The 20,498-nt window shown below is 41.7% G+C and overlaps 1 protein-coding gene across 1 annotated transcript in view; it reads right to left on the bottom strand.

The window, feature by feature from the left end:
* Window positions 1–18,114, bottom strand: part of ADAMTSL1 (ADAMTS like 1) — a 470,647-nt gene extending 452,533 nt beyond the window's left edge. Inside the window, exon 1 of the mRNA XM_074570361.1 lies at window positions 17,988–18,114. Coding sequence (XP_074426462.1) covers window positions 17,988–18,068 — 81 coding nt within the window. The 5' untranslated portion in view covers window positions 18,069–18,114. The remainder of the gene's footprint in view (window positions 1–17,987) is intronic.
* Between the last annotated feature and the right edge of the window lie 2,384 nt (window positions 18,115–20,498).

Genomic DNA, 20,498 nt, shown 5'->3' with positions numbered 1-20,498 from the left:
AAATTTTTGAGTCCCAAAGTCTGAATGAGAATCCACTTTCTGTAGAAACACAAATATGCCTTTTAAAGAACAGATTGAAAGAAGTAGCATATACTGAAATGCACTTTTATACATGCTAATACTCCTATACACCTAAATGGTTATAGAACAAACCTGTAACGGGACAATCTACAGGAGAAATCACTTTATAAGTAATCTGTTTACACATATCTGAGCTATCCACAGCTGATTTCATAGAATCATAGAATCATCAAATGGTTTGGGTTGGAAGGGACCTTAAAGATCATTCCAACCCCTCTGCCATGGGCAGGGACAATTTCCATTTACATCTTATCGTATCTGACTTGGCAAAACCTATGGACCCTTAACCATGAAGCAAACTGGTTTCATAAGGCTCTTATGTCACACTATCACCTACTTTTAGAAAATAACTTGAAAAAGAAAAGCAGATATCCCATACAAACCAAACAGTAGATGAAATGAACATGTCACAGAATCACAGAATGGTAGGGGTTGGAAGGGACCTCTGGAGATCATCTAGTCCAACCCCCCTGCCAGAGCAGGGTCACCTAGAGCAAGTAAGTCAAGTCATTAAAAGTCAGTTCAGAAACTCAAAGATATCCTCAACAACCGTTCTCTCAGCTTCTTTTAAAAAATCTTGAAGCAAAACAGAAAAAAAACAAATTGTAGCAAAATCTGCATATACTGCACTATTGAATTCATAGAGGTGAAAACGGAAAATGTTTCTCTCTTATACTTTTCTTTTGCAGTTTTACTGATAACAGCCCACTTGTAGTGATCTTTTCAGAAATGTTTTTCAGGTCTGATGTGCGGAATTGAGATCCAGTAAAATGCGTCAGCAGTAGCACGCTTCTCTTAGTGGCTGATTCTACTTGATCCAACATATATTGCTTCCTTCCTAACAAAAAAAAAATTGTTCAGACAACATACTGAATTAATCACACTAGGCTCTTACAACACTCACAAAATCAGCTTTTTAATCCTCCCTGTTCTCGAGCAATTCTGAAACACACCTCCTAGAGCCTGTGATACCTGGTTAGCTCTATCTGGTGCTAAACTCTACACCAATATCTTCCATCCAGTGCAGGCCCCATCCCCCTGCCTCCACTTACATCCAGAAAAAGTCTATGAATCAAATTAGCTCAGTAACCTCCATTTGCCCTGAACCTAATTGCAACTTGAGGCCTGGCATGACCAGGGCACCTGGGCAATAGAGCAGTAAAGAAACAGTCAGTGTGGTCTCAAACCAGCCGTTGCCTGAACTCTCAAATGTAGAGATCAAATGATGAAATCAGCTCTTCCTGCCCTACTTACCTGAGCCCAAACTGGATACACAGCCTAGACATAGCCTTGGCGAATCAGCCTAGGTCAGCTCGTTAATTGCAATCTTCCCACTTGGACCTTCGTTTTTAAATCTAGTCCTTAAAAATCGACTTAGTTAAGTAAGTGGAGTTAACTAGAATTCTTAGGCAATTTTCAGTTTTACTTAATTTATAATTTCAAAGACCTGTTTTTATTCTACACTTTACAGAAGAAAAACTTAAACAAATTAAATCACTGATTCATTACAAAGCCTCTATTGACTATAATTACCCTCTTAGTTTTGTGATGCAGTTTCCTTGGGACCCAGGTACTCTTACAAATCTGTTCAGTTTTGGAGTATTGCTATTGCTCAGCCACGGGCCACAAATGTTGTAGAAACTTCTGTGTGAAGCTTTAACATTTTATCTTTAATTTTGTCTATGGTCCCTTTTTTTTCTTTTGTCTAGCATTTTCTTCTCTCTGAAATTGAAGGTTTTGAATCTGTGTCCTCTAGAGGTTATTTTTTTCTTTCTGTAGAGACAATAATTGTAAGGATCCCTGAAAAGCCTACTTGTTTTTCTTGTGTTCCCAGCATACAGCAATTCACCATCTATGTTTATAGATTGCTGCATGTACACAATATTTAACAGTGTTCATGCATGTATCTGGCCCAGAGAATCTCGGTCTGCATGTTCAAACCCCATTCATCTATATGAATAATTCTTTTTCTTTTGGATATTTAACTCTAAATTGTTTGATTATTTTTCAAGTCCAAAAAAACTATTTTATTTTCACATGTGTATTTTTTTAAAGTAGTGGGAGTATGAACTGCCAGCCAACAGCATACAAAATATACATAAAAACTTGAACAAAGTTATATTTGACAGGATGCAATGCTAAGTTACATTAAATGATCTTCTTTCCCTCAAAATCTAGGCTATATCATAATAAACAGTAAAGAAAATCAGGTAACTGTGTGGAGGACTTTCAAAATACTAAATTTGTGGGTTTATAGCTGGGTAAAACTCACTGACAGAAAATATAATAGCCTTCCTGTATCACAATCTGAAAAAATGCATTCATACATCTGATTCTAAGAACAGGCTTCCTCTAGCCCAGCAAACATATTTAAACTAATATCTTTGCTTACCTGCTTTGTTGTTTCCTGTTTGTCATGAATATTTGAAAATCCTGGATATTTTTACCACTCAAATATACAATTTTCCCTTTCTCTGAACAGCAGGAAACTGACTTCCATCCAGGAAATCTATGGACGTTTGGAAAATACCTATTCATGCACATATAAGCCCGATGCAATAAACAATTTTTATATACTAATATATATTTTGTCAAACACTTAAGAATTTTTCAACTCAAAAATTTTTCAATGCATTTTAGATATTTAAAAATCTGTTTAGTAAAATTTTTTGTGTGCTTCTCCATAAGCGAAAATTGTAATTGCACCTGGTGCTCTATATGAGTCAGAGTTATATTGGAGTATCAGCAGGGCAAAAGACAGCCACACCTCTTCCTCCAGGTTGGAAGGAGCTGGGTCTCTTTTCCAAGCTGCTGAAGTCAGCACTCACCAGGGAATAAAAGCTAAGGAAAAGGAAAGTGACACCCGGCTGAAGGTTTTCTGCAATGTCTCACCTTTTCTACCAGGAAATAAAGCAATAACAGCACCCAGGGGAGGGGAAGAGGAGCACTAGGACAAAGTAAGAGTTTTCTGTTCGTTTTTTCTCCTATTATTAAGATGCCTGAGAAGCAGGTGAAAAGCCTGTCAGGCTGGCTTCCAGAACATGCATTTAAGCAGTTTGTCCTATCCAAAGAGGGTTTTATGTTATTACATTATCTACTGTCCTTATCACAATCCCACTTTCACAACTGAGGAAGTTGAAGCAAGTATTTGGAAAAGTTTTAGTCTCCCCTTTTCAACCTGGTTTGCATCCAAATGCCACCTCCATTCAGATTAGATCTAACTAATGGCATTTACTAGAGGAAAGGGAACACTGAGAAAGGAGTACATGCTGAAGAGGTTTACATGAATGACAAACAGTTGATTCGTTAAGTATGCTTCGGGAGGCTCTATCTGCTTCTCTTTTCAAAGTAGGACCAAACAGAGAGTTATCTTCCTCATAGGGCAACCATCAAATTTCATGTAATACATTAGGACAGAATGATGTGTGTTGGGAGACCATAGTAGTTGCTTACATATAAGCAAGATTGAGGGCATCTTTAACCCTCTCTTCCAATTAACACATTGTCTGGGATGGACACAGACTGGAACAACTTGTGTACCATTTCTTTTGCTATTACCCTTACTCTTGAGAAGTCAGGTGAGCTTTTTCCACACCAGGATTCAATATTGTGGGAGAAGAAAGAATTTTGTATCTTATGAGAATGGAGAGGGTTAAAATTCAGGAAATTAAAAAATGATCATACCAAATAACATTGTTGTTTCCCCTTCCCATTTCTTATTTTTCCTTAAAATATCCTAAAATTCCATGCAAATCCCCAGCAAGACTGTAACTTGAACACACTCAGCCTAAAAATAAGTGCACAAAATACTGTACCTTAACAAATTGAATTACCAATGATGAAACAAAGTATAACAGTCTTTATTTCACAAGTTGTCATGGACAACATGAAGGACTAAACAGGCAGCTCCCATAGAATCACAGAATGGTTTGTGTTGGAAGGGACCTTCAAGATCATCTAGTTCCAACTCCCCTGCCATGGGCAGGGACACCTCCCACTAGACCAGGCTGCTCAAAGCCCCATCCAGCCTGGCCTTGAACACGCCGAAGGACTGGGCATACACAACTTCTTTGGGCAACCTGTTCCAGTCTCTCACCACTCTCACACTAAAGTACTTCTTCCTAATATCTAATCTAAACCTACACTCTTTCAGTTTAAAACCACTACCCCTTGTCCTATGGCCCTGATAAAGAGTCCCTCCCCACCTCTCCTGTAGGTCCCCTTTAGATACTGGAAGGCTGCTATAAGGTCTTCCTGGAGCTTTCTCTTCTCCAGGCCGAACAACCCCAACTCTCTCAGCCTGGCTTCATAGGAGAGGTACTCCAGCCCTCTGATCATTTCTGTGGCCCTTCCCTGGACTCACTCCAACAGATCCATGTCCTTCTTATGTTGGGGGGCCCCAGAGCTGGACGCAGTACTCTAGTTGGGCTCTCCCCAGAGTAGAGTAGAGGGGGAGAATCGCCTCACAACCTGCTGGCCACACTTCTTTGGTGCAGCCCTGGATATCGTTTGGCTTTCTGGGCTGCGAGTGCACATTTCTGGCTCTTATTCAGTTTTGCATCCACCAGTACCCCCAAATCCTTCTCTTCAGGGCTGCTCTCAATCTCCAGCCTGTATCCATATTTGGGATCTCCCTGACCCAGGTGCAGGACCTTGCAGGACCTTGTTGAACTTCATGAAGTTTACACGGCCCTACCTCTCTAGCCTATCCAGGTCCCCCTGGATGGCATCCTTTCCCTCTAGAGTATCAGCCACACCACTCAGCTTGGTGTCTTCCGCAAACTTGCTGAGGGTGCACTCAGTTCCACTGTATACATCCCCAACAAAGATGTTTAATACTTGTCCCAATATGGGCCCCTGAGGAGCGCCTGTCATCACTGATCTCCACCTGGACATTGAGCCATATACCACAACTCTTTGAGTGCAACCATCCAGTCAATTCCAAGTGGTCCATCAGTCAAATCCTTGTCTCTCCACTTTAGAGACAAGGATGTTGTGCAGGACAGTGTCAAATGCTTTTCACAAGTCCAGGTAGACGACGTCAGTCACTCTTCCCTTATCCACCAATGCTGTAACCCCATAACAAAAGAACATGACTGCAAAACTTACAAGAGGAACAAAACATATAAACGTCAACTTTCAGCTGCCTGATCACAGGGGCATCTTCATAACAGAGTATTAAACATAAGTATTTTGAAAATTGTATTTCTGCAAAATTGCTTCCCTGCATGTAATAGATCCCTATTTTTTTTCTGCAAGAGAGATTAAAGCCTTTCAGAGAGTAAAACAAAACAAAATAAATGCAAAAATATACCTTTCCATCCCCTCTTCTTTAACTGAAATTCATTCACCGAATGTTGGATGCAATTTGATCACAGGAACACAAAAAGCATTCTGAGGCTGATTTCATAAGATGCAAAAATATTTTAACTTTCACATTAATCCCAAGAGCTCTTCCCCACCCCAAAAAAACCCCACCACCTTAACACCAAAACAACCAACACACAAACAAAAAAATACAACAGTAGCTATGCCAGTAGGCAGCTACGCCAGTAGTACTGTTGGACTTACAATTTTATTAACCACTGGGGTCAGATAATCATATCTGCTGCAGTCTTAAAATGGTCATTACATGATGCAATATTTTTGGGTCATATGGATTGCTGACTAACTGTCCGCTTAACTACAGGGTTTTTTTAATAGATTGGTGAACTACTGCATTTTACCATATTATGTGCCCACAGTGACGTTGTGATATACCCGCTTTCCTCTGCAGCTATAGTCACTGTTTCAGAACGTGTTCTATTATAGTTAAAATTCCATAAGGATATTACAGGAGCCTGACAAGGCTCTAAATATACTTTTATAAAAAGCCCGAGGAGCAGCTTTATACTTAGCTGCCTTCCATGTTTTCATCTTGGCTTGAATTTTTAAGGGGGCCTAGGAAGATCCAAGCTTTCAGGTTTCCAAAGCCAGAATCTGATCTGCACAAAAGCAGACACAGATAAGCACTGAAACTCTGCATGGAACTATCTAAGCCAAACCAATGTTTCATATGGAAACAAACCACTTCGGCTTTGTATAGACCAGTGAGAGGTAAGCTTTCGAAAATACAACATCGCATCAGTAGTAAAATCCAACATAGACGGTAGTTAATTCCAAACCACTTGCATAAAGTACCTATATAAGGGTTTTAACACATTTTTTAAAATACACCTGTTTTTCTCCTAGTATTGACATAGTCTCGATATAGTGCCAAGTTATATCAACGATAGAATCAAATACAGAGGAATATTCCTTTTAAAACAAAACTATCCCAACCTTTACTGCACAGGTTCTTTCCTTCATTGTTCTCATATAAACATTTCAAATTACGTTAATGAACTCTTGGGTTTTCCTCTATATTCTTACCCTGTTGGAGGTCTGATGTCACATAAATGGCACACCTTATATTTGTAATAATTTTCTTGGCAGTAAACCAGTTTGAAAGGGACTTAGTAAATACTCATTTAAACTGGACTCCAACATCCAGAATTCTTTGTGTGTGATCTGACATGAAAACAAGGATTCTCCAAGACCAGGAAAAGGGTTGTTCCACAACCCAGAACATTTCAGGGATCCTGTGAAAATACCAGTTCTCCTTCCTTTTCATCAGCGACCAATTAATACCAGTACACCAGTGCTAGACATGTGGCAAGATTCTAGAATTACGAAAAAAAATCCATGTTATGATTTCTTGAAAACATTTCGGATTGAATGCAAAAATTTAATTTATATCAACATGTTCAAAGACTGCTCCATCACCTAAATTTCAGGAGACAGGGAAAAGAAGACCATGGTGCAAGCTAATTTTAGCCTGAGCAGAAATCCATGTTTTTCTCTTACAGAAATTTGAGATTTCAGAAATGTTCTTGCTACACTTTAGGAAGAAAAAAGGAAAAAAAAAAGCCAAAAAACCCAAAACCAAAAACCAACCAACTGACAAACAGACCCCTACTTTCCCCAGAAATCTTATAAATCTGGATAGAAAACAAGTAGCCTAACACCACCCACTGCCCTCCAAAACCTTCTGAACAGCATGCAGGTCTCACTAATTAAACTACTTTAAAAATGGTCCACTTTGATCGGGTATGAAGTAAAGAGTTTCAGATAATTACAGAAAAAAATCATTTTGAGCCTGACAAAGTCACATTTTTTTACTTGAAATATAATGCAAATAAAGCTTTTAGAAAAATAAGAGTAACTTCTAAAATTTCTAAAAGCTCTAGAAGTAAGCTTTTCCTAAGAAGAACTTCCTTCTGATGAGTAGACATTTCTTTAAAAAATGTATAGCTTTAAAATCCTTTCCCAAAATTGCCTTTTAGCAGCAAGTCTAATAATTTTGTAGAGTGTGTATTCATATATGCATGTAGTAAGGTCATTTTCCCACTATCAGGATGCAGTCGCTTTTATGTTATCTATCGGAAATGTTAAGCACATCACTTTTTAGCTTGCTGTTCCCTGACCGCCACAGGTCAATCAGTCAAGTGCAGGAACCATCGCCTACCTGATGAATTCCGTTGCATTTCTGCCTCTGAAGAGCAACCAAGCATCAAGTTTTCCTGTTTCTTTCCTTTATGTGTCTTCTCTAGCAAATAAAAACATTCTTCACTATGTGTCTGTTCAGTGTCTAGTAGATTCCCTCAGTTACTGTAGCATGAAAATTGAGTTAGGTTTCCAAATTGTATTAAAAGTTAATGGCAGTCAGGTAACCCCAATGCTCAACCTCCCTGAAAAAGCCAGTCATCAAATAATAAACCCTTTCTAAGCTACAACCTCACTATGATTAACCCAGGGCAGATATGTTTAAAATTTGCCATTGAAGGTGCACACGTTCTACAAGCACACTGTTTCAAAATGTTTTAAATCAGGAAAATCGAATAAATAAAACAATGCAAAGATAAAACCATTTCCCAGTCTCTGACTCAAAAACCAAAAGTACATAGTCCTCATTTCAGTATGCTCATTTACTCTTAAATGCAAGACATCATAACAATGTTATGACGCTGTTGCCAAAATTACAAGAGACTGAATAATAGAGAGGAAAAAAACATTTTTCTAATAAAAATGTTAATACAGCACAAGCTTCTACGTTAAAATAAAAACAGAGTTCTTTCCTGTCTGTGTGCAACTGATATTTGTTCTATATCTTAGTTTTGCTTACTACAAATTAAGCACACTTCTGTTAGTGTGTAATTCATATTCAAAAACACCCTCTCTATCCTCTGTAATTGAATGCTAAAGTAATGAGGGCAAGTAGCTTTCAAAAGTAGAAGAGATTTTTTTTTTTCTTATGACCTCTACCTTTGCCTCACATATGCATATACAGGTGCATAGGTGCAAGGCTGTAACAATGCTTACTCCTGTAAGGGACTACAGGATAAGTGTATATTGTGTTAGCAAATTAAAATGCTTAAGCATTTATGAACTATGCAACATGAAAAGATGGAATTTAGACAGGAAACAGAGTGCTCGCTTATAAAATGAAATTCAGTAGGAACCTTAATACCAACGTAAATATCCCAATGAAAGCCAAATGTTCTGACCAATCTCGCAACTGCCCTTTAACCTTCTGAAATACTTCTTCATATAGACTCAAAAAAGTTCGGTTAGCAACTCATAGAATTTATCCCTAAACAGGACAGTTTCTACAAAAAGAAATTTTTAATGAGGTCACTAAATATAATGCTGACTTACACCTGAAAAGCATCTCCTAATAAAAAGAAAAAAAACCCAAACATATAGTCAAAGTTTGAAAATCACTCACTTCAAGGATAAACACCTCCTTCAATTAATCATTGCAGTACAGCACAGAAACTCGTAGGTACTAAAGAATCTACCTCCTGGCAGCAGCCTCCCACTAAACAGAACCTGAAAAGCCACCGTACAAACGGCAGGTGAAGCATTATGCTTCAGTGACGGTGCTCATAATAAGCCTTCGGATGCAATATCCGGTGCCATTATCTGCAAGTTAAAGGTTAGAAGTAAAAGACAATGGGGGAGAACATACCAAACACAGAGGTCTTCTTGCCTTTCTATGGACTGTTCAGACACAGTCTCCAAATCTGCAAACACATTAAGTTGATTCATATGACTGATTTCATAGGTTCACTGGGATCACTTACAACGAAAGTTACAAACATGCAACACAAACACTTTTTAGCAGGAGCATGACTGTAGCAAGAGGATTCAGAAAGCCAGGTAGAAGTAAGGGGGGAAGAGAAAAAATATTTGGAAATTATTTTCTGTCTTCTACGTTGGTGCACCTTTTTTTGCTTGAGAGATTTTGCGAAGGCAGCTTTTTCTCACTGAAACATACAGATGTCAGTTATCAAAAGAATAATTTTCTAAAAAAATTTCAGAGAAAAATTAAAGTGTTTTCACTTCAAAATGGCCTCATGCACCACTCTATGCACCAGTCGACCATACTAAATTGACATGAAATTATTGACACTGCCTATTACAATGAAGCAGTTATTCTTTCCTTGAAAAAAGAGCAGTTTTACAAATGAAGCATTTTCACAAACACTACTTAATCAAAATGATCAGTGAGACATTCAGCTCTGACCTTTGCTGCCTCCTAAATTCTCCAGCCACGTGAAAAATTTTAAACACTTAAATATCAAATTTTCTGAAATCAAAGCTTGAAATGTCATTCTTCTGTTAAAAAATTCTTCCCTTCTTCATTTCCCCTTCCCTATCACAACATAGCTCAGCTAAGCCCATAGCAAAAAGGAAGGGGTGTTTCACAGTGCAGCAGTTGGTCAGTCATTTCTTCGGGAGTTAGTGTAAGTAAGTCAGGATGAGTCTGGCTCCCCTCTATTTCCTCTAAAAAAACACTGAGAGAAGGGAAAAAAAAAGAAAAGTGCAGCCACACAGGAGTAGTTTTTGGCTATTATATGACATAGTAGTGTAATTTTTACACATGAAGTCTTTCCTTCATATCAGCTCTTCATAGAATCAAAAAACATGTGCAGCCCAAAGAAAAACTGGTTTCTGCAGCCCACCTGAGCTACACAGAGCGTGGCAGTATTATTATAACTATGTCAAAATCCACAAGTAGGCCTTTCCGTTCAATGCAATACATATGCCTGTTTAATCCATAAGTCAAAGCAAAACTAAATGAAAAAACTACTGGCAGTTTTGTATAAATCTACTCTACCATTAGTAAATGCCTCATTCAAAGAACTGACATATATGGGGTTAGTTTAAAAAAATGTATTTGTAGAGTTGAAAATTCTGGAAACACTTGGTTGAGTCAAAAGTAACAGTATCAAACAACACTCCACAAGCCATATCTGGGACTGATGTAATGCAGTCATTATTTATGGCACCTAGCCATATAGGACTATGAACAAACTGAAGCATGGATGCAAGAATAGGCTTTGTTTAATTCCTCTGATGGATATTATTGGCTGAGATGGGACGATCCTGCTAGATCACCCACTCCATTCCCACACCAGTCCTGAACTGGTGTGTAAGCAGCACATATAATACTGCTCTTGTCCACTCAGTAGAACAATATGCTTAAAGAACCGGGCTTTCCGTTATCCAGCACAACTCATTGTTATAATCTGATTTCCCTTGTTTGTTCAGTCTAAATTATGCAATTACTTTTTTTCTCTCCTTTCTTTCTTTCTCCTATTTGTAGAAAATGTAACTGTATGTCAAACAGCATTAGCGATCTATTCATCCCACAATTTATTCCAAGGTACCTACTGCAGCTCCACTTCATATATTTCCCAGAGGCCTTGAATTGTCTCTTTTCTTCCCATTTCTCCCCCTCTTGGTAACCTTCCTTGCACATACATGTTCAACAATTATGCTGACAGTACATTTCTTTCAGACAGCATACAAAATACATACCCTTAAGACTGAGAAGGGTCTAAAGAGTTTAATTAAATTTAATAGTGGCATGACTCAGATGCATATGGCATTATTCACCAAATCTTGTAAATGACATGTTACATTGCTGTTACATCGCTTACTAAAACAGAAATATCTTGTTTGCAGCTGGGACACAACTGCATATTTAGGATGCACAGTGGTAACATGTACCCACGGACCTGAGCTGTTATGGGATGACTGAAAATGCAGGAACAGAAGCATACAGACAATACCGTCGTTGCTAAATACAGCTAATGACTTACTAGTCTACTCACCATACGTCATCCCATTAGCAGACTTCATCAACTTTTATCATCTTTTTGACCACAGGCAAGCATACTTTATTATATTTTGTAGGAAAAAAAATTTAGAAGGAGACATCGAGGAGCAAAAGTATTGAAGTGTGGATTGCAGTGAAAGAGGAATAAAAGCACACTTGGGCTCCTTTCCTTTTTTTTTTTTTTTTTTCTTGTTCATGTTAAATCACCTCAAAGTCTAAGGAAAAGTTTCAATTTCTAACCAAGGTTTTCAATAATCCTAGTACAAAAACATGTGCTTATCTAATAGCCACACAAAATTCCTTAATCCTTGGGACACCTATCAGCAATAATTTACATCCTCTGATGTTTCCATAAAGCTCTAGCAGTGTCCACTTTGTGCACCCAATATGAATTTCTACACCAAGAAGAGAGATGCATTTTAATGCACAGGTTACATTTTTAATAAGAGAAATAATTTACAGGGACATGAGACTGTAACATGGAATCCAATCTAGATTAGTGAAAATTATACTTCCACTTTTTTAAGGACATGTTCATCAATCAATTCTGTCATCACTCATTAATGATAAATAGTATTCCATATACAAGGTCCTGCAGCTGGGTCATGCCAATCCGAGGCACAAATACAGGTTGGGCGGAGAATGGCTTGAGAGCAGCCCTGAGAAGAAGGACTTGGGGATGCTGGTGGACGAGAAGCACAACATGAGCAGGCAATGAGCACTTACAGCCCAGAAAGCCAACCGCATCCTGGGCTGCATCAAAAGAAGCGTGGCCGGCAGGTCGAGGGAGGTGATTCTGCCCCTCTACCCTGCTCTCCTGGGACCCCACCTGGAGTACTGCATCCAGCTCTGGAGTCCTCAGCACAAGAAGCACATGGACCTGTTGGAATGGGTCCAGCAGAGGGCCATGAAGATGATCAGAGGGCTGGAGCACCTCTCCTATGAGGACAGGCTGAGAGAGTTGGGGCTGTTCAGCCTGGAGAAGAGAAGGCTCCAAGGAGGCCTTATAGCGGCCTTCCAGTACCTGAAGGGGGCCTACAGGAAGGATGGGGAGGGACTCCTTATCAGGGAGTGTAGGGATAGGACACGGGACAACGGCCTCAAACTGAAAGAGGGTAGATTTAGATTGGATATCAGGAAGAAATTCTTTGCCGTGAGGGTGGTGAGGCACTGGCACAGGTTGCCCAGGGAAGTTGTGGATGCCCCATCCCTGGAAGTGTTCGAGGCCAGGCTGGATGGGGCTTTGAGCAGCCTGGTCTAGTGGGAGGTGTCCCTGCCCATGGCAACGGGGTTGGAACTAGGTGACCTTCCAACCCGAACCATTCTATGATTCTATATCTGTACCTAACTGTATGGTTGTGTTCTCAACCCAATTATTGCCGGAAATATTCACGAACAGGGCAATATTTTTAAATCTGTGAAATTTGGCATACAGCTCTAAGAGAGCAATGTGATAAAATTTCAAATCAGATAGATAGACACCATAAAAGCAGAGTTTGATTCCCTCTTTTCCCTTCATTTTAAGAAGGCAAAAGCTACTACAGAAGAGTTGTTTACTGGCCTCACACAAGAGAGCAACAAGCAATATTGTCAGAGATCATATAACTTCTCAGAAGCTGTACAATCAGACCAGTGCTAAAATATTCGCATTCCCTGTGTTTATGTCTTGACCTGTTGTAGCTCTTGTTTCATCTGCATTTGGATCTCACAAATCCTTCATTCATCCCACCTTTACACAACATGTCCAGATGAAAACATGGCTGTAGGATCCAGATGTAATATCAGTTTGTGAATAACCTGACTTTGCCTGGTGCAACAGGAGAAGAGGAAGTACAGCTCTTTTCCCTGACATATGCACATATTCACATATGGCCTGTAAAAACGTGTGAAAATGCTGACGGCCTAAATCTCTAGTGCACTGCAGGCTATGAATGCAGAGTAACTTAAGCAAATTTAGTCTCACTTTCACAATTTTAGCAGTAGACATCTCCAGTGCAAAGTCTTCCTCTTGTTAAATTTTCAACGCTTCTTCACAAAGAAACTAAGAGGGTTTAAGATTTTAAGGAAAGAAAGGTCATTAGAACTGCTTTAAATTACATTTTCCCCAATACACCTGAATTCTCAGAAATGGTTCTACAATTTTGCATTAAACTTTCCTAAAAACATTTGGTTGAAGTCAGGTGCCCACCATTGTAAAAAGCTAGCCCAAAGTCTTCGCCAAATTTGTACGTAAACAGCAGCTCTACAGAAAGCATGGAGCGGGGGCAGAACTGGTAGACACAAAGTTGACCATGAGTCAGCAACGTGCCCTTGAGGTAAAGAAGGCAAATGGTATCCTGGGCTACATTACACAAAGTATGGCCAGCACATTGAGGGAGGTGACCCTTCCCCTCCACTCAGCACTGATGAGGCCACGCCTGGAGTCCCGTGTCCAGTTCTGGGCTCCCGAGTACAAGAGAGATATGGACATACTAGAGAGAATCCAATGAAAGCCCACAAAGATGATGAGGGGACCAGAGCGTCTATCTTATGAGGAAAGACTGAGAGGGACTGTTCAGCCTGGAGAAAAGCAGGCTCAGAGGGATCTTATTAGTGTACATAAATACCCAAAGGGACAGTGCAAAGAGATGGAGCAAGGCTCTTTTCAGCAACAGGACAAGAGGCAATGGGTGCAGACTGAAACACAGGAGGTTCTCTCTGAACATCAGGAAACACTTTTCCCTAGGAGGGTGAGTGAGCACTGTCACGTGTTGCCCAGAGAAATGTGTAGTCTCCATCCCTGAAGATATTGAAAAGCCATCTGTACAAGGTCCTGGGCCACTGGCTCTAGGTGACCCTGCTTGTGCAGTGGGGATTCTACAAGATGACGTCCAGAGGTCTCTGCCAACATCAACCAGTCTGTGATTCGGTGATTCCAATTAGAAGGGAAGCGGGAGTCTTATTATTGGAAACAACAGGAATTTTGATGATACCACAGGTGATGATGTAAGAGGAATATACCTTCTGCAGCTTCATGCCTTCAGTTGACAATGTAACCAAGAACCCATTTTGTCTACTAGAAAGCTCAAGAGACAACTCCAATCATTAAAGTAACAGAAGTTTATTTAAGCCTTCTACAACGAGGTGAAATTTCTTTGAGTTAAATCTCAACTTTAACTTTACCAGCCATAATTATGTTCATCAATATAATTTTGGTCACAATACTACAAAGATCCATAAGAAACACACTACAAAATTATTTTGATGAGTACAAACTGCTTTCAAGATTATTCTACATGAAACAAGTAGGGGTATGGTGATATTTCAGTGCTGGCTGACTAGTCGAACTATATGAGTATGAGGACTAATATTTTGTCCTCATCTCATTTTTTTTCTACAATCTCTCTAAAATGCTTCCAGACTTCAGTATTTTGACCTTCTAACTGTAATATGGTCAGTTTTTCAAATTCAGGGATTGTGAGCGTATTCCTATTTTTAGTATCTTTTACTGGCTTTCTTTTTGACTTTATTCAATAGAAGAGAAAGTTATAGTCTTATCTTGACAGTGGAACAAAACTCAGTGGATTTTTACTTGGAAAGTACTTTGTTGGAGAAAAGATAAAGGTAGATACTTAACATAACCTACTATTACATCACTACATGCAAGTATTTTAAAAGAATGCTTTCTTCTCCACATGAACTATTTCCTAATACAGAAAATACCACCGCTTCACTCCCTCCCACACTATAACACGTGTTGTGGATATAAAAAAGGGAACACTGTAATAACCACACTATTTAAATTTTAAAAAAATTAATAGCATATAGCAAATACGAGGCACAAAAAGTCTAGGACATGACAACCACGGAAATTCCATTTGCCAGTGGTCTACGTTTCCCTACATGCCTTCCAGACCTAAACCTGCTCATATCCAATCAGCCTATATAACCCATGTGAATATGCCTGCACTTACCCACAACACTCATACATGAAGTCTTAAGCAGAGCCAAAAGCTGAGCTTACTACAATAACTACTATGTCACAATGAAATCTAAAAAGCCAGTTTAGGTTCTTTTATCGGGGTATCTACTATAACCTCTTCCACATTTTTAAAATTTGCAACAGCAAAATTTAAAAAACAGATCACTTTGAGAAGAATCACTAGAAGAAAAGTTCAACTAAACCCCAATATATTTGTTTAAAGACGTAAAGGAGGACAAAATTATAAAAAATGGTGATAGCCGTTCCATGTCAAAACTATATGAAAAGAGGAAATTGAAATTCCACAGGAACACTGAACTGAGGATGCAGTAGAACGCGTGTCATCCCCAGCAAACTAGCACTGGATTCGAAACTACAGAGTGAAAATAGAGTTCAGACCTATCAATAATTTTTTTTTCATTTTTAATTATTAATAGATCCTATTTATTACTAATCAAAAGACCCCATTTGGTCTAGTTCCTGAGGGACGTATAAAACAGTAACAACAACACACAATTTGAAGACTCAGTTTACTTCTCCTTCCAAAAAAAGGCAAAGGGTTTTATAAGCTCCTTTTTATCGTAATATGTTATGGCAATATCATCCAAATTCTAAATTCATGGTCGTACTTAGTGCATGAGAACAATCATTTTTTATCTTAATTTAATCTAAAATTTAGATTAATACAATGCAGTGTTACAAAATTACAGTCATTTTTAATTTCGTCTTTGTGATACATGCACATACCTGTGACTGCTTAGTAAAGCATAACTTTAATCCCACTTATTCCACTATCTTGCATTACAAATGCTAGAAAAAACAACAGGAGGGTTCCCGGGCTGATTGCGTTCTTGGCCCTAGGAAACGCTGTCCACGAGGACAACTGATTTTATTCACACTATCACTGTGTAAATTTGAGACTAGAGGTAAGAGGCAGCGCCAAACTGCTATTTCAAGAGTAACACTATCTCAGTAACTGTAAAATGAAATTTATGTAACTAAGCATCCAACATAAAAGCCAAAGGAAACTAAACTGCCTGTCTGTTCCAGCTCCCAGGGCACTGCACTGCATCTCACTCACTCCATACTTTTTCAAAAGTAAGCCTGAATATTCTGTATTTGCATGTAAAAAAGAAGTAAGGAGCTATTTCAATTCCCCACAAAGAGGAGCTGCTTGCAAGAAAGAGGGCAAGCAGGTGCACAGGGCCAGGATAAGCAGGGACAGAGCTGAGTGCCAGGGGAGCTCAGTCTCAGTGCTGGGAACAGAGCTGGTGGCAGGGTGAAAGGATGTGCCAGATGAGGTTTCCATTGCAGGATCACAGCTTTTATGGCTCTAGTAGCCTTTATCAGAAACAGATACCAGATCCCATTAGACATTGGTCTCTACAGGCCAGTCTGTGCGCCCCTGAGGCACATCAGTGCTACCAATGCACCTTGCAGGCTTTTGTCAACAACTTTTCCAGTGACACAGTCATGATCCAGTCCTGACCACAAGCCTGCAGGTGTAGGCTGACATCCTCATCCCCCAGGGCTCCCCACTGTTCTTCTGAATCATCTCCTTTGCACACAATCCAGAAGTGGTGCAACAACAGAAGGCAAAGTAATCTAACATAAAAGTTTCTCTATCAACATTGAGAAATTTACTCAGATCACTAGGCTAACCTGCTCATGGATGTACAGTTACCACAGAGGTTCAAGGGAGGAGAAAACACGCGGTCAGGAGCACAGGAGGAGACCTGAAATGTCCCATTCAGCAGCAGCCTGAAGTTACATGGAGAATAATGTTTCTACGTTTACTTCAAGTGACCCTGTACTTATTTTTTAAAATTAAGTTCAGTTTTTTCTCGAGAGGGTTAAGTTAGTGCCCTAAACACAAAAAGATCATCATCTTTACTACAAATGTGCTATCACTTATTTAAAACTCATCTTCAAAATTTAAAAAGAAAAACAAATAGGAATGATTTCAGAGAGCCATGTTCACACTTGCTTTTCTTTAGGGCACATACAAGCTGAAAGTGAGTTCATTTACTGTCTCCAGAAGGCTGACTGGGGCAACATCAGAGAGGTTATTATATTTTATCTTTTTTTATTTTTTATTTTTTTGCCTTGACTAGAGCCTGAAATAAAAGCTGGGCAATGGCAAATTGATGACTAAGCAAAGCAAACTACCTGTAGAGCATGTTAGAGGACGTAAATTACACCCAAGGGAAATGCAGTGACACGGCCCAGCTCAGCGCTCTGCTTTCCGAACGAAAGACCCGTCTGAGAAACTCAGGCGGGGGACTCCCAGAGTTGCTCTGCATCTTGGAGAGCATTTCCCCCCGCGAAGGAGGCTGAGAACCTCACCCCTCGACACTCGGCAAAGCTCAGCAGGATCGTAACTTTTCTAACAGCGACCCTCCCATCCTCCCTTCCAGAGAGCTGTAAAACCAGCCTGGCGCAGTCTCCCGGAGTCGTCCGCTCGGCAAACACAGCTGCCGGCAGAGCCTCCCGCCAGCCCTCCGCTCAGGGCAGGGCGGCGGGCACCCGCGGTGGCTACCTGCGGGCCAAGGAGGAGCCCCGCCGCCGCCCGGGGCAGCGCTGCCCCAGCCCCGCCGACGGGAGCATCCCGCGGCGGCCGCAGGTGCGGAGCGCACCGCCGCGCCCCGCGCAGCTCCCGCCGCCCCTCCGGAGCGGGGCAGCCCCGGCCCGGCGCTGCCCACCCCAAGGGTAGGCGGGCGAGCCCCCGGACCCCCTTACCTGCGCGGCGGCGAGGAGCCCCAGGGCGAGGGCGAGCAGGGAGGCGGCAGTGCCCCGGCGCTGCCCCGCCGCCGCGGCCATCCTGCTCCCGCGGCGCTCCGGCGTGGTGCACCGGGCAGGGGGGGCGGGGGGGGTGCGAGGGGGGGACCGCCCGTTCCGCCGCTCCGCGCCTGCTTCGCGGCCGCCCCTGCGCGCCTCTGCGAGCGGCGCGGGGTGCGCGGCGCCTCCGGGCCCCGCAGGGCAGGGAGGTGCGCGGGGGCGCGGCCCCCCGCTGCCGGGCGGCGGGGAGGGAGGCGGGGAGCCGCCGCCGCCGGTCCGCCCCCGCCCGCCGCCACCTCCCCCGAGCCTCCCCCGGGGCTCGGAGGGAGCGGGCACAGCGGAGGGTGCGCGGCGGACAAGCGGGCGCAGGGGCAGGGACGGGGCGCGCAGGGACGGAGCGCGCAGCGGAGGATAGAGCGCACGGGCAGGGACGGAGCGTTGGCAGGCAGCGATGGGGCGCACAGAGAGAGCCGGCGTGCGGGAGACGATGCGGTGTGTGGGGAGGGATGGGGAGTGCAGGCAGGTATGGGGCACGCAGACGGGCACAGGGCAGGCAGGCTGGGCTGGGCCCTCCCGGGTGAGGCAGGCAGGGATGGGGCATGGAGGCAGGGATGGGGCATGGAGGCAGGCATAGGGCATGGAGGCAGGAATGGGACATGCAGAAGGGAATGGGGCACATAGGGACAGGGAACGTAGGCAGACGGGGACAGGGTATGGAGGCAGGGATGGGGCACACAGGCAGGGATAGGGCACAGACAGGGATGGGGCATGGAGGCAGGGATGAAGCATAGAGGCGAGGATGGGGCACATGGGCAGGGATGGGGCACACGGGCAGGGATGGGACAAGCAGGCGAGGACTGGGCATACAGGTAGGGATGGCTAAAGCAGGAACAAGGCATATTGGCATGGGTGAGAAGCAGTGGCAAGCAAAAGGCAGGCGGCATAGACAGTCATGCAGATCCAGGAATGGGCCCCCTCCTGCTGCGGTGCACAAGTCTACTTTCTTTGACGTGCCTGCCTACTAAGCCTAAGAGTATTTCTAGCACACATAAGCCGAAGCGCTGGTGTGCCATGACACTTGCTGCTCTCATCTGCCTGAAGGTAAAAGCTGCAGGTGCTTGGCATGGGGAGCAAAACCCCTTCATACAGCTTGCTCACCTGCCTTCAAGCCTTCACTTGAAGGTGTTGGCTGGTACCTGCAACTCCAGCATCTGCTAATAGAACAGTCAAAATGCAAGCTGTGGCAATCAAACGAGAATATCGACCTAGCCAAATTTGTGTTGGCCGCTTGTAAGAGGTTCGTGGCAGCTCCTATAAGTCTCTTGCAAAACCACAAGAAAATGTATTGTTATTACACACATTTCTAAAACTCCCACCATGAGCCTATTCAAATGCTCCCATAGCATCTGGGCACATGTATTTACATACTTGGATTATCCCTGGAAAATGCACACTTCATTGAAGAGCCAAATAAATCATATGGGAATCCTAAATAAAACTACATGTTGATGAAGCGGCATGTGCATGGACTAAGACTGCCACATTTCTCTTCATCTTTTATGCGTTATGTCAGCCGTTGTTGGGAAGGTCCCTCTGCAGAGAAGGCGTGTTGGGTTTAAGGCTCAGATCTGCATGTGAAATCATAACAGCTCTTTTACATTGAGATTTATAACCTATTTCATGTGATAACTCTCTACAACCTGTTATTTTTACAACAAACAGAAGTGCTATGGTTAACATTTTAGAAATGCTCTTTCAAGTACAGCTACATAAAGCACAGTAGCTTAAATTGAAAAGTGCTTGCTTATTCAAGTACACCCAGGAATAATCTATGAATATGCATGACAGATGAACTTCTGGAATTTTTGTTTTCTTTCTTAAGACATACGGTTGGGCAAAGATGTAAACATTCTGTAGCTCTTGTTTTTATTAGCATGTAATTATAGAGGTTAAGGCTCCTGTATGCATGGAGGAGTAGTGTGGTCTAAAATATGTCATAAATGCTACATGATCCAAGAAACACAATTTGGCTGAACAAAACATGACATCCAATTTGTCAGGAATGATCTGTTTACAAGTTTCATGTTGCAAACTATGCTTATCTTTTAAGAAATGAGGAGGACATTTCCTGGCGTTTACAACTGTCTGAAGGGCCTGGGGGTTCAAGGTAAAACCAAGCTATGTGTTAATTGTCAGGAGATGTTCTATTAACAGTTGTCAATATTTATGTCATGAATTCTGTGTTATTAGCATATTAAATATAAGTTTTCTCTATTCTTACACTGACTTCCTATCTACAGGTGATTTTACACTCCTTTGATATTGAAAGTATACCATTGTTGTCTCACAGCAATATAACAAAAAATGTTAGTTTTCTTACAGTTGTGTCTAGAAGAACAGTCGACTTATGCAGTAATGACTAAGGGGAGAAAAGAGCTTTCTGAAAGTGTCTTCTCAATTAAATGGACATGA

Source organism: Larus michahellis, chromosome Z (assembly GCF_964199755.1).
Source record: "Larus michahellis chromosome Z, bLarMic1.1, whole genome shotgun sequence".
NCBI classification, from domain to species: domain Eukaryota; kingdom Metazoa; phylum Chordata; class Aves; order Charadriiformes; family Laridae; genus Larus; species Larus michahellis.
Note: the sequence above shows the minus strand (reverse complement) of the source record. Positions and strands in the feature narration are given on the sequence as shown.